Below are 13,308 nucleotides of genomic sequence, written 5' to 3'. Positions count from 1 at the left end.
TTTCTAGAAACAGAGTTTCATTACCCAAGGCTGGCCTTGAACTCTTGAACTTGAGTAATCCATACCTGCCTTGTTCTCAGAGCGCTGGGATCATAGGTGTGAGCCTCCATGCCCAGCCAGTATATAATATTTTCTAGATGAGCACATTCTTTAGTAGCTTCTTAAGGAAAGATTCATGAGAGATAATGTTGTTTTGAGACTTCACATATATGTTTGTGTGAAATGTCTTTCTTTTAGCCTTGCAACTGTAAATTAATAATCTGAATATTTAAATCTAGGATGGAAATAGTTTTTTTTTTTTTATAATTTTGGAAGTAGTTTTCCATTTTCTTGGTCCTAGAATTGCTGGTATGAGTCTGAGGCTCCTTAATAACAATTTTTTTCATGTGACCTGTTGCTCAGTGCCTTACCCCTGGAAGTCTTTGTCCTTATGTTGTAAATAGAGGAGTAAGTGGTCTTTTTGGGGTCGCTAAGGATCATTCCAGTATGGCTGTGGAGATTATACTTGATGAGGCAAATGAGATTAAAGAATTTGTTATACTCACAGGTTCTAGAAGAAGGAGGCCTGGCACCCCACACAAGGGGTCATTTAGGTGGAACTCCCAGAGAATGCCCTTACTCAGCACATCAGGAGCTGAGAGAAAGTGGAACCATAGACAGTGGAACCCCTCTATTAGGGGTCAGGACAAAATATTCAAGCAAAAGACTGGAGAGAATTTTACTGATGTCTTTGAATTTTTCTAGATCATAATCAGGGAAAGGCAAGAAGGTCAACTTGGCAGGGACTAGCCTTATCCTATTGATGCACCTCATTTGGGTTAGATGGTCACAGGCTGTGGGGATGTTGAAGACTTAGGAAAGTACTAATTTTCTAAAAACTGGGAATATAGAATTATTTTTCCGAAGTTTCAAATTGATATGTTTTAGAATAGGCCTATTTTAATCTATTATGTGTCCTTGTGAATCAGCATCTCATGTCCTTCATGTTGGAAATGTTTTGGTGATAATTTAGAAAATCTGTTATTCTTACCCTTACTCAAATTTTATTGTTCATATGCTTTAGCACATGATAATCTGTGATTATGGATAGTCGTTCTGATCTTTGAATTTTCGCATCTCTTCCAGGGAGAGATCTTTACTTATTCCAGAAAAATCATTTTTCTTTTTTTTTAAAGTTTTGTGTTAAAATACACATAACACAATTTGCCATTTAAATCACTTTTAAGTGTTAAATTTCTTTAGCAGTAAGTACATCATAGCCATCACCACTCTTCCAAAACTTTTTTTTTATCATACCAACAAAACTCTGTAGCCATTCAGCTATAAATTCCTATTAACCACTGCCAGCCCTTGTTTGCCTACATTACACCTTGATCTGTATGAATGTATCTTTCCTTGGTAAGTTATAAGTGGAATAATGCATTATTGTTCCTTTTGTGTCTGGATTCTTTTACCTGGCATGTGTTTAATTTAGTCATTCATATAATATGTATTAGAATTTCATTTGCTTTTAAGGCTTATTAATATTTCATTGTATGTGTATACCACAGTTTTGTTTATCCATTGGTGTTTGTGGACACTTGATTTGTTTCCACCTTTTAGCTAGTGTGAATAATGTTGCAATAAACATTGACGTAGATCCTTGTTTCTTTCTTTTTTTTTTTTTTTTTTTTTTTTTTGAGACAGAGTGTTGCTTTGACGCCCAGGCTGGAATGAAGTGGTGTGATCTGACTCACTGCAACCTCGGCCACCTGGGTTCAGGTGATTCTTCTGCCTCAGCCTCTGGAGTAGCTGAGATTATAGGCACCTACCACCATGCCTGGCTAATTTTGTATTTTTAGTAGAGACGGGGTTTTGCCATGTTGTCTAGGCCAGTCTCAAACTCCTGGTCTCAGGTGATCTGCCCACCTTGGCCTCCGGAAGTGCTAGGATTATAGGCATGAACCACCATGCCCGGCCTGTTTATTTTCTTTAACCAGTTAGCAATGTATATTGTATATATTTCTTTGATTGAAATGTTATTTTAGTGGTCACTCCTCCTTCTTCCTTTCTTCAGTTAGGTCCTTGCAGTCACTAGTCTACCTTGTGTCTCTGTGGATTGCCTGTTATTGATATATAAATGATATCAAATTGTATATGTCAGCTGTTTTTACTCAGCAAAATGTTTTCAGGGTTCTTTCATGTTGCAGCATGTATTACTACTATGTTCCTTTTTATTACTGAATAATATTTTATTGTGTATGTGTGCCACAGTTTACTGTTCATCTTGGATGAATGCTTTATGTTTTTTTTTTCCTACCTTTTGGCTGTTTGGGAATGTGCTATGAAAATTAGTATACAGACATTTGTTTGAGTCCCCACTTTTAGTTGTTTTTTTTTTTTTTGTAGTTGTTACCTAGGCTGGAGTGCAGTGACGTGATCTTGGCTCACAGCAGCCTTTGTGTCCCGGGTTCAAGCAATTCTCTTGCCTTAGCCTCCTGAGTAGCTGGGATTACTGGCACACGCCAGCACACCCAGCCAATTTTTGCCTTTTTTTATTTTATTTTTTAAATTTTTTATTTTTTGGTAGAGACAGGGTTTCGCCATGTTGGCCAGGCTGGTCTCGAACTCCTGACCTCAGGTGATCCAGCTGCCTCAGCCTCCCAAAGTGTTGGGATTACAGGCGTGAGCCACTGCACCTGGCCTTCAGTTCTTTTGACAAGTTAGCTGGGAGTGGAATTGCTATTTTTATTACTGAAAAAACAGTAATTTTTTTAAGAAAACCGTTTTCCACAGATGTTGTACCCGTTATTACTATCCTGCCATTGAAGGAGACTTCCAGTTTTTTGCCAGCACTTGTTTTTACCTATTTCCCCACACCTCCCATTGTAACTATTACAGTGTGAAGTGATAGTCTCATAGTGGTTTTGATTTGCATTATTTCCCTAATGACTAACGATGTCGAGTATCTTTTCAGGTGCTCATTGGCCATTTATGTATCTTCTTTGGAGAAATGTCTGTTTGGATTCTTTATGTTTTTTTTTTTAGTTGAGCTACTTGTCTTTTTGTTACTGAGTTCTAGGAGTTTTTTTGTATATTCTCGATAATAAATTTTGATTAAACATATGATTTGCAAATATTTTCCCCCATTGTATATGTTTTCATTTCATTTTATTAACAATGAGCTTTGCGCAGTTTCTAATTTAGATCAAGTTCAGTTTGTCTTTTGTTGCTCATGCTTTTGATGTCCTCTCTGTTGCCGTGTTCATGAACATGAAAAATCTTTATATTTTCTTCCAGATTTCTTTGGTTTTACTTCTTATATTTAATAAAGAATTGATTACATTTAGTATATTATGTGAGTTGGGGGACCAGCCTCATTCTTTTGCGTGAGAAAATTGAACTGCCCTTTCAAGAGTGAACTAGGCATTCTGTGAAAAAATCAATTGATCATATATGTAAAGATTATTTTCAGGTTCTTAGCTCTATTTTACCATTGGTCTCTATTTCTATCCTTATGTTAGCTATACTGTTTTGATTATAGTAGCTTTCTAGGAAGTGTTGATACTGGGAATTGTGAGTCACTGGAGTTTATTGCTCTTCACAGTTGTTTTAGCTGCTTGCAGTTGCTTAGCGCTCTAGCAGTGCATTGGTCCCAAAGTGACCTCTCTCTGGAGCAATGGGTTTGCGTGATCTCCAGGCAGTCCCCTGTGTTAGCGTGAGGGCCTTTGAAGGATGTAGGGGCTTTGTTGTGGCTAGCATCCACATCTCTTTTTCACTCACATTTGGATAAATTTCATACCTATCTTTTAAGTACGTTTTACATCTGGTTCTTTCTCCATTCCTTGTGGAGTGTGATGACACTTAGATCTCTAGTTATAACCCACAAATCCCTGAGGCTCCATTCTTTCTCTTGCCTTAGTTTCTTTTTTCTTGTTAGTTTGGATTGAATAGTTTTTTATCTTTCCATATTCTAATTTAATGATGTTTCTATGTGCATTGTGCCACTGAGGCTATGAGCTGAGCTCTTTATTTTGAGTATTTCATTTATAAGTTCTAAAGTTTACATTGGTTTGCCTTTTATAGCTTCTGTTTCTTTACTGTGACTTCCAATTTTTCCTTTGTTTATTGCTCTTTGAAGCACTTTTATTCCAGTTTAAAAATTTTTATCCTATATTCAAACATTTCTCCCATCTTTTTCATTCATTGTGATATACTTCTTTTTTTTTTTGATATGGTGAATGATTTTTGACTGGATCTTAGAAATTTTTATGTTACGCTATCAGACAGTCTCACTCTGTTGCCCAGCAGCAGTGCTGTCTCAGCTCACTGCAGCCTCTGCCTCATGGGTTCCAGTGATTCTTGTGCCTCAGCCTATCAAGCAGCTGAAACTACAGGTATGTGCCACCATACCTCGCTGATTTTTGTAGTTTTAGTAAAGATGGGGTTTCACTATGTTAACAGGCCTGGCTGGTCTCGAACCCCTGATCTTAAGTGATCCACCCACCTCAGCCTCCAAAAGTACTGGGATTACAGGTGTGAGCCACTGCACCTGGCTGGTGGATCTTACGTTAATCTACAGTAAATAGTATTGCTGTCTCGTACTGCCAGGTGAATGTTAAAGTTCAGATTACTGAGTTAGGCTTTTTGCTAATGTTGAACTGAAATGAGAGTTTTGGCTTCCCACATGGTTTCCATTATTATTCCAGTCTTCCTTATTACTGGCCAGTGGTTAAAATCCTGACTTCCACTGGGGTGCTCTGACTCCACTAACATGCGCAGGCAGCTTGTTACTGCCACATGAGTGTGAAATCTAGGCTACCTTCAGTGGAGGACATGTGAGCCTCATTACCAGCCATGAGATAAATTCTTTTCTTGCTCCCTACTTGGCTTCCTCTCACATTAACGCAATAGGTAGCCTGATATATGATAGATGTCTATGCTTTCTACTTGACCTTCATGTAGAGTAGGTGGTTTGAGCGAACTTTTTTCTGTACTGTTTGCAATAGACAGATTCCGTTCTAAGTTTTCTGTCTTGCTGGATTGCCTTTTTCCTTTGATTAGGGAGATTAGTACCATCCTGCCTGCCTTCATTCTTTTTGGTGCTTCTGAATGGTGGCTTCTTCAGTCTCAAATGTAAGATAAAAGGGAAAAAGATAACCTGTAAATTGGTGGGAATTTACCACTATGGTATTCCTCAGGCTTTCTGTTCCTTTTTCTGTTCTTTTTTTTCTGACAGTTGTTAATTCTAGTGTTTATGCTGAGCGGTATCCCACATTACTCATTTGCGCAACGCTTTTTGAGGTCTGTCTTCCAGGACTTTACTAACCCAGGAGATTCTTTCTCTCCGTTTCTCTCTGTAAAACTGCTAGCCAGTCTGCAGTTTATGTACTTGCTATTTTGGAGCTGCTAGACGCTTAACTGTAAAAATCTACATGTTTTCTATGATATTTTTGGGTTTGAACACCCCCAAATGCTTTCTGTATAAATTCACACTGGAAGAGCAATTACTGCATTCCATGATCTTAAGCCTACTTTTTCCACTAGAGTTGAACCTTTGCTTTTCAAGGGCTGCAGCCTGAGATAATGGCCACTACTCTTGAAATGATCCCTGTGTTTTAGGAGCACGCACTGGGCAGGAGCTATAGTCTTTAGTCTGCTTGCCTCTCTTACGTGGAATCTACCCAGAGTTATTTGGATCAAGGGCTGTTGGGCATCAGTACTTTCGTGGTCTGCTGCAACTGGATTAGACTTTTCAGTTAGCCATTGTGGGCATGGGAGAGCAAAGCTGCCTCTCGTCTTGTCATTTGCCTTTTTTTTTTTTTTTTTTCCAGACACAGTCTCACTTTGTCATCCAGGCTGAAGTGCAGTGGCACGAACTTGGCTCACTGCAGTCTCCGCCTCCCAGGTTCAAGTGATTCTCCTGAGTAGCTGGGAATACAGGCACGTGCCACCATGCCTGGCTAATTTTTTTGTATTTTTAGTAGAGATGGGGTTTCACTGTGTTAGTCAAGATGGTCTCCATCTTCTGACCTCATGATCCACCCGCCTCAGCCCTCTAAAGTGTTGGGATTACAGGCATGAGCAACTGCGCCTGGCCACACTTGTTTTTAATATAGTTTCTGCAATACTGAGCTGAGTGGGGGAAATGTTGGTAGCCTACATCTGTTGAGGAGTTAGCCTAGCCCTAAAACAGGAGCTTGTGCAAGAGAACACTTTATTTTGGTGGGTCTAGTGGTCCTATCTTACTGAGCTGGGGTACAGTAGGAATGGTGTGAGAAAAAATTAGTTCAGGCTAAAATACGATAGATTTTCACTGTTTTTGCTGAGAACTTAGTTTATTTTCTTAGTAAAATTTTCTGCATTTGAATAGTGCCCTTAAGACAGCTATAGAGAGACTTTAAGTTTGCTTTTCTTGAGAAAGTGTCTGTGGATCTTTTCAGGCTACTTTTTTGGATGTCACTCCTTTATACTTTCTCGTTTTGAAAGTAAATATTTTAGTCATAGAAATGTAGCCTATATCATGAGATGATTCTTATATATGCTGCTGTCTGTTGAGCATTAAATTTGGTCCTTTTAAAATTCTGTCTTGTCATTTTTTGTTTGAAAAAAGCAAGTTTTCCTCAATAGGCTTTCCCCCACACCTTAACTTTTTGTGGCTAAATTCAGTGGAAGCATTTCAGCTAATGTTTACATTTTTATTGTAAAAATCTGAGATTTCTAAAAATGCTTGTTCAAGACAAAATCTTGTGCATATAACAATATGTTCAATCTGCCACTTTTGGCATTCTGCTATTTTCAGTTTATTTTTTCTTTTTCGTCTTTTTCAATTTATTTTTGACTTTGGGTGATATTCAGTGCTATAATTTATCCTGAAAGCTTATCCCCAGGAATATAATCATTGCTTAGCTGTTTTTCAGAGATTCTGAGTTGATTGGATAAAGTGATGGGTTTTCCTAGTTTTGTCATTGTTAATGTTTCCGCTAATTCTAATGTGCTTATACGACTTCTTTTTTACGTTTTTATTTTGTGGTTTTATTTTGTGTGCCTTTTTTAGGCTGTCAGGAACAACCACTTTATATGATTTGAGTACCCTTTTTGCCTTTAGGTAGGTTTTAGGGCATAGGGCATCCTAACTTGGAATTAAACTATAGATAATAGTATCTACTGATTGTGTAAAGGGAAGCATCACAAATAGTTATTTTGTGCCTTAGGTGACTGAATTTTTATCTTTCTAGAAAGTGAATTGCATGTTAAGAAAAATTAGAAAACTTTATCATAGTAGGGAATACCTTTAGAAGATTGCCATTACTTTTGGTCCCTGAAGGAGGTCAAATTGATTCAAGTAATTGCTAAGATACTATGTTTGTTTGAGTGCATGGGTGAGATTTGATCATGGTTTTATATACATAATTAAATTAGTAAGCCATAAAATTTAGGTTATTTGATTTTTATTGTTTGTTAATAGGCATGTTTGGCAGCTTATATTAAAATATCAATTTAATGTCTTAGAGTGGATTTTTAAATGGGATATGATTTGGCTAATAATTATTTTTTCTTTTTCCAGCATTATCTGCATATCAGAGATATTACAGTTTACAGGCTGACTACTGGAAGGTTGGTACAAATTTTCAATGCCAGTTCTTATTTCCTTTATGGCAGATCATACTCAAAATACATTTGTCTTGTCATAGGATGTAACCTATGATACTACTCTTAGTTGTAACTGCTATGAGAATTAGCCATAGATAGTACAATGTGGATAAAGGGAAAGTCCTGTTTGAAAGGCCATGTGTTGATTCCTAATATAAATAAAATTATTTCTGGCTTTCATTAATTACTTGAGTGGGAAAGAAATGTAATTAAAAATGAAAGCTACTTAGTTCCAAAACATATATTGATAAGCATTTATTTTGATTTATTATTTTTTGGTAAAACATTATGGACATATACATATAGCTTAGAATTCACTCATTTAAAGTGTACAATTCAGTAGTTGTTAATGTATTCATAGAGTTGTCCAACCATCACAACAATTGATTTTGAAACATTTTCATGATATTAAAATAAAACACCATACCCTTCTGTTTCCTTCCATTAATGTGGCACTAAGCAATCATTAATTTCATTTCTATTTCTATATATTTGCATATTCTGGATGAATTTTGATGGAATCCATCAAAACTTAAGTCTTTGGTGCTTCAAAGAATGCTGTCAAAACTGAAAAGACAACTCAAAAGAATAAGAAAACATCTGCAAATCATGTAAGGATCAAATAACCAGACATATATATTTTAAAACTCTTGCAACTCAAGAAATAACAGAAGAAAAATAATCAGAATAGACATTTGTCCAAAAATAAACATATACAAATGGCCAATAAACAAAAAGCTCTTCAAACGTTAGTCATGAGGACAATGAGAATCGAAACTACAGACCACTTCATATTTTCTAGGATTATAAAAATTTTTTAAAAGACAGCAAGTGTTGGCTAGGATGTAGAGAAGCAGGTCTTTAAATGTTGACATGCGAATATAAAATGGTACAACTACTCTAGAAAACAACCTAGCAGATCTTCACAAAGTTACTGTCTTGTCAAACAATTCCACTCATAGGTATGTAATAAAAGAAAATAAAACTACATGTTCAAACAAAAGCAAGGATACAGATGTTCACTGCAGCGTTATACATAAAAGCCAAAAAGCAGAAACAAGCCAGTGTCCATGCAACAAATGATGGAAAAAAATATTTTGACTGTATGTTTAGCGAAAATGTCAAAATGTATAAATACAATGTTGTTTTGGTGCTTCTGCCTTTACCACCAAGTGACTAGTTTAAATATATCTGTTACCAATCCAAGGTCATACAGGTTTATCAGTATTTTCCTTTTAGTGTTTTATAATTACAGCTTTTACATTTAGGTATTTGATTATTTGAGTTAATTTTGATATGAGCAGGGAACTTTCTATTCTACTATTTTGTTGACTTCTCTCAATTTCAGCCTTTTTTTTTCCTCCTTGGGAAATTGTATATATTTCTGTGTAAAAAATGTATATTTGTTTTTGTGATGGCATCCTGTAGGTCCCATATGTGCTCTTTACTTTTACTTTTTTCTTTTTTTTTGTTCATCTAACTGGCTAATTTCATTTTTATTTCCAGACACCAGCTTGAAACAGCTACCAGCTAATTTCAAATGACCTTGTTGTATACCAGCCTGCTGATTCTTCATATTTGCATCAGCTATTGAGGCTGTTAATGTTCTATTTTGTTATTGTGTTCTTCATTCAGTTTTAGGATTTTTTTTATGGTTTCTATTTCTTTATTAAAGCTCTCATTTTATTCATTCATTGTTTTCTCGATTTCTTTTACTTACCTATCTTGTGTTTCATCTCATTCAGCTTGTTTAAGATGATCGTTTCAAATTCTTTTCCATGTAGTTTACTTCTTTGTGCTTGGTCACTGGAGCTTTATTAATTGGTTTTGCTGGTGTCATTTTGGCTGTATGTGTGTTCGAAGAGCAAACACCTCTTTTAGTCTTTACAGATCTCCTCTCTGGACCCTGGGCTGTTGGGATAGCCTCTGGGATCACTGAGTGGGGTAGGAGCCAGGTCAGGTGACTGCTGCTGGGTATATAGTGGAGTCTGTGGTTGGGACACCTACTACTAGGGTCTGAGGCAGGTGTTTCTAATGGTTTTTAGACAGGATGGCTTTTAGGATTTTGGTCAGTATGGCTGGTAGCTGGAGCTGCATTACAGTACTGCTTTAAAATATGCAATTTGACAGGTTAGTAGGCCTACCTCAGGGGCACATACTGGGTGAGAGTTTTGCCTAACTAGGAAACCACTGATTAGGCAAAATGCTCCCACCTGTAACTCAAAGCTCCCACAAAGCCACTTTCACTTGTGAATCATTGCCAAGTTATTTCTGCTATGGGGTATATGAACAGAGGATCTTCTGTTCCACCGTTTTCTGATCTCCTTGTACTTTTTCTGCTCAGAATTTAATCAAGCTTTTTAAGACATATTAGTTGATGTTTTTCATCACTTTTAATCATTATCTTCATTAGTAATGAAGTAAATTAAAAATAAAGTAAACTTTATTTTTTATTGACAGTTCTAGCTTTGCAAGATTATTTCAAAGATACCACAGTGTGTCTATACATAATCCCCTATTGATAACATCTTATGTTAATCTGGTACATGTGTTGTTAAAGTTTATTATGCAGTATTGATGAATTAGTATAAGTAAAGTTCATTCTTTATTCAGATTTCCAGAGTTTTTACCTAATTTTTTTGGGGGGGATCCCATCCTGAATATAACATTATTACTTCTCATGTCTTTCTTTTAGGCTCCTTTGGCCCTGACAGTTCCTCAGACTTACCATAAATTTTAAAGGTTTTCATCATTGTTGGCAAGCTAACACAAGAAGAGAAAACCAAATACCACACATTCTCACTATAAGTGGTAGTTGAACAGTGAGAACATATGGACACAGGGAGGGGAACATCACATACTGGGGTCTGTCAGGGAATTGGTGGGGGTTGGGTAGGGGAAGGATACCATTAGGAGAAATACCTAATGTAGATGATGGGTTGATGGGTGCAGCAATCCACCATGGCACATGTATACCTGTGTAACAGACCTGCACCTTCTGCACATGTATCCCAGAACTTAAAGTGTAATAATTTAAAAAAAATTTTTTTTTTAGTTTTTCTTTTTTCTGGACTCAAGTTGTGTGTTAGATATATGTCTGTCATTATTGTAGCGCTACCATATTTTAATTAGTGTACCTTTGTAGTAAGTTTTGAGATTGGTTAGTATGATTTTTTTCATCTTGGTTCCTTTTTTGCAAAGTTATTTTGGCTTCTCTAGGTACCTTGTATTTTCCACAGGATCAGTTTTGTGTTTGTGCCAAAAGCCACCAGGGATTATGATATATAGTTCAAATTTAAGAGTAGTGTCATCTTAACAGTATTATGTGGTACAGCCCATGAACACTTATAATTAAATGATATCAACAAATGACATCTTATCTATCTGTATGTCTGTCTGTCTATCTATGTATCTATCTATCTATGTATCTATCTATCTATCTATCTATCTATCTATCTATCTATCTATCTATCTATCTATCTCACACTGTTACCCAGGCTGCTCTTGAACTTCTGGGCTCAAGCAATCCACCCTCCTTGACCTTCCAAACTAGATTATAGGAGTGAGCCACTATGTACCCAGCCCTCTTGTTATTTATTTGGAACTTTTAACATTTGTATCAAAATGTTTTTTAGTTGTCAGTATATAAGTATTTAGTGTACTTTTTTGTTACAGTTGAAATAACAAATTTACACTAATTTCTAGGGTTTTTTTATTTTTTAACTGTCAGGCTCAGGGGTACATGTGCAGGTTTGTTATATAGGAAAGCTGAGTGTCATAGGGGTTTGGTGTAGAGATTATTTTGTCACCCAAGTAATATGCATAGTACCTGATAGGTCGTTCTTGATCCTTCTCCCACCATCCACCCTGAAGCAGGCTCAGGTGTCTGTTGTTTTTTCTTTGTGGCCATATGTACTCAATGTTTAGCTCCCCCTTACAAGTTAGTAATATGTATTTGGTTTTCTGCTGCTGCATTAGTTCACTTAGAATAATGGCCTCCTTCTCCATCCATGTTTCTGCAGAGGACATCATCTCATTCCTTTTTATGGCTGCGTAGTATATACCATGGTGTATATTTATACCACAGTTCCTTTCCAATAGATAACAAAAATGATTTTTGATAAGATTCAAAATTCCCTCATGTTAAAAACCCTTAACAAATGAGTCATTGACAGAATCTGCCTCAAAATAATAACAGCCATTGTGATAAATTCATAGCCAACATCACATCGAATGGGCAAAAGCTGAAACCATTTCCCTTGAAAAAAACCAGAACAAGGACGCCCTGCTATCACCACCACTGACCAACACAGTAGTGGAAGTTCTAGCCAGACCAGTCAGGGGAGAGGAAGACATAAAGAGCATCCTAATAGGAAGAGAGGAAGTCAAACTATCTGTGTTTGCAGATGATAATATTTTATTAAATTTTTAGTCATATCTATGTTTTCTTTTTTTAAACATGCTTTGGGTTTAGTTTGCTGTTTTGTTTTTTTTTAAGAGTAGTTTACACGTAGGATTTATTTCTTCTTAGCAATGGAATTTATACCTGTAATTTGCCCTCTGAGCATTGTTGTAGCTCCTTTCTATCAGTTTTATGAAGATGTATTTTAGCTTTAATTCTTACGAAGTTACTTACTGATTTGTTTGACTCACTGGAAATTTAGACACACAAATTCACAAATGTGTGTTTAATTTCCACAATTTGTGAATTTTTCATGTTTTATTACTCAGTATATTCTGTCATGGGCACAAGAGATACTTTGTATGAATATATATATTATTTTAAAAACTTTACTGTTAAGCCTTGTTTTATGGCTTATCATAGGGACTGTTCAAAGCTGGATTTTTTTCTTTTTTCTTTCATTCTTTCTTTTTTTTTTTTTTTTTTTTTTTTTTTGAGGCAGAGTCTTGCTCTGTTGCCAGGCTGGAGAGCAGAGGTGGATCTTGGCTCACTGCAGTCTCTGCCTCCCGAGTTCAACGGATTCTCCTGACTCAGTCTTCCAAGCAGCTGGGACTACAGGTGTGCACCACCACGTCCAGCTAATGGTTTGTATTTTAGTAGAGACAGGGTTGTACCCTGTTGGCCAGGATTGTCTTGATCTCCTGACCTCGTGATCTGCATGTCTTGGCCTCCCAAAGTGCTGGGATTACAGGTGTGAGCCGCCGCTCCTGGTCCAAGAGCTGTTTTTGTGTGCTTGAGAAGAATCTATATCCTGCTATTGTTAGTGAAGTGTCATAGATTTTTGTTAGGTATAGTTGGTTCAAAATGTTGTCTTAATGTATTCTTCATTACTCTTTTGCCTAATTGTTCTGTCCTTTAGTGAAAGTGGACTAATTTTTGGGAAGAGTTTATGAAGGATTAGTACTAATGCTTTTTTTTTTATTTGTACAAATTTATGGGGTTCATGTACAATTTTGTTGCATGCATAGATTGCACAGCGTTCAAATTAGAGCATTCAACATGTTATCCATCACCCAAGTAATGTATGTTTCACCCATTAACTCATTTCTTATCATCCATTCCCCTTCCTCAACCTCAAACTTCCCAGATATTGGCTGTGAATCCATCTGATCCTGTGTTTTTCTTTGTTGGGAGATGTCATAATTACTGACTGATTTCACTACTTTTATTTGTCTCATCAGGTTTTCTGCCTGTTCCTGATTCTATCTTGGCAG

General features: G+C 36.4%; 1 protein-coding gene across 25 annotated transcripts in view; it reads left to right on the top strand.

Annotated features, from left to right (window-relative positions):
* The window catches only part of LOC129053431 (histone demethylase UTY), a 234,424-nt gene that overhangs the window by 24,178 nt on the left and 196,938 nt on the right, over positions 1–13,308 (top strand). For all 25 annotated transcript variants that reach the window (XM_063721447.1, XM_054545477.2, XM_054545474.2 and 22 more), the window contains exon 4: positions 7,547–7,596. In XM_063721447.1, coding sequence (XP_063577517.1) covers positions 7,547–7,596 — 50 coding nt within the window. The remainder of the gene's footprint in view (positions 1–7,546; positions 7,597–13,308) is intronic.

Source organism: Pongo abelii, chromosome Y, assembly GCF_028885655.2.
Source record: "Pongo abelii isolate AG06213 chromosome Y, NHGRI_mPonAbe1-v2.0_pri, whole genome shotgun sequence".
Taxonomy (NCBI): domain Eukaryota; kingdom Metazoa; phylum Chordata; class Mammalia; order Primates; family Hominidae; genus Pongo; species Pongo abelii.
The sequence above is the reverse complement of the archived record's forward strand: the minus strand, read 5'-3'. Positions and strand labels throughout refer to the sequence as shown.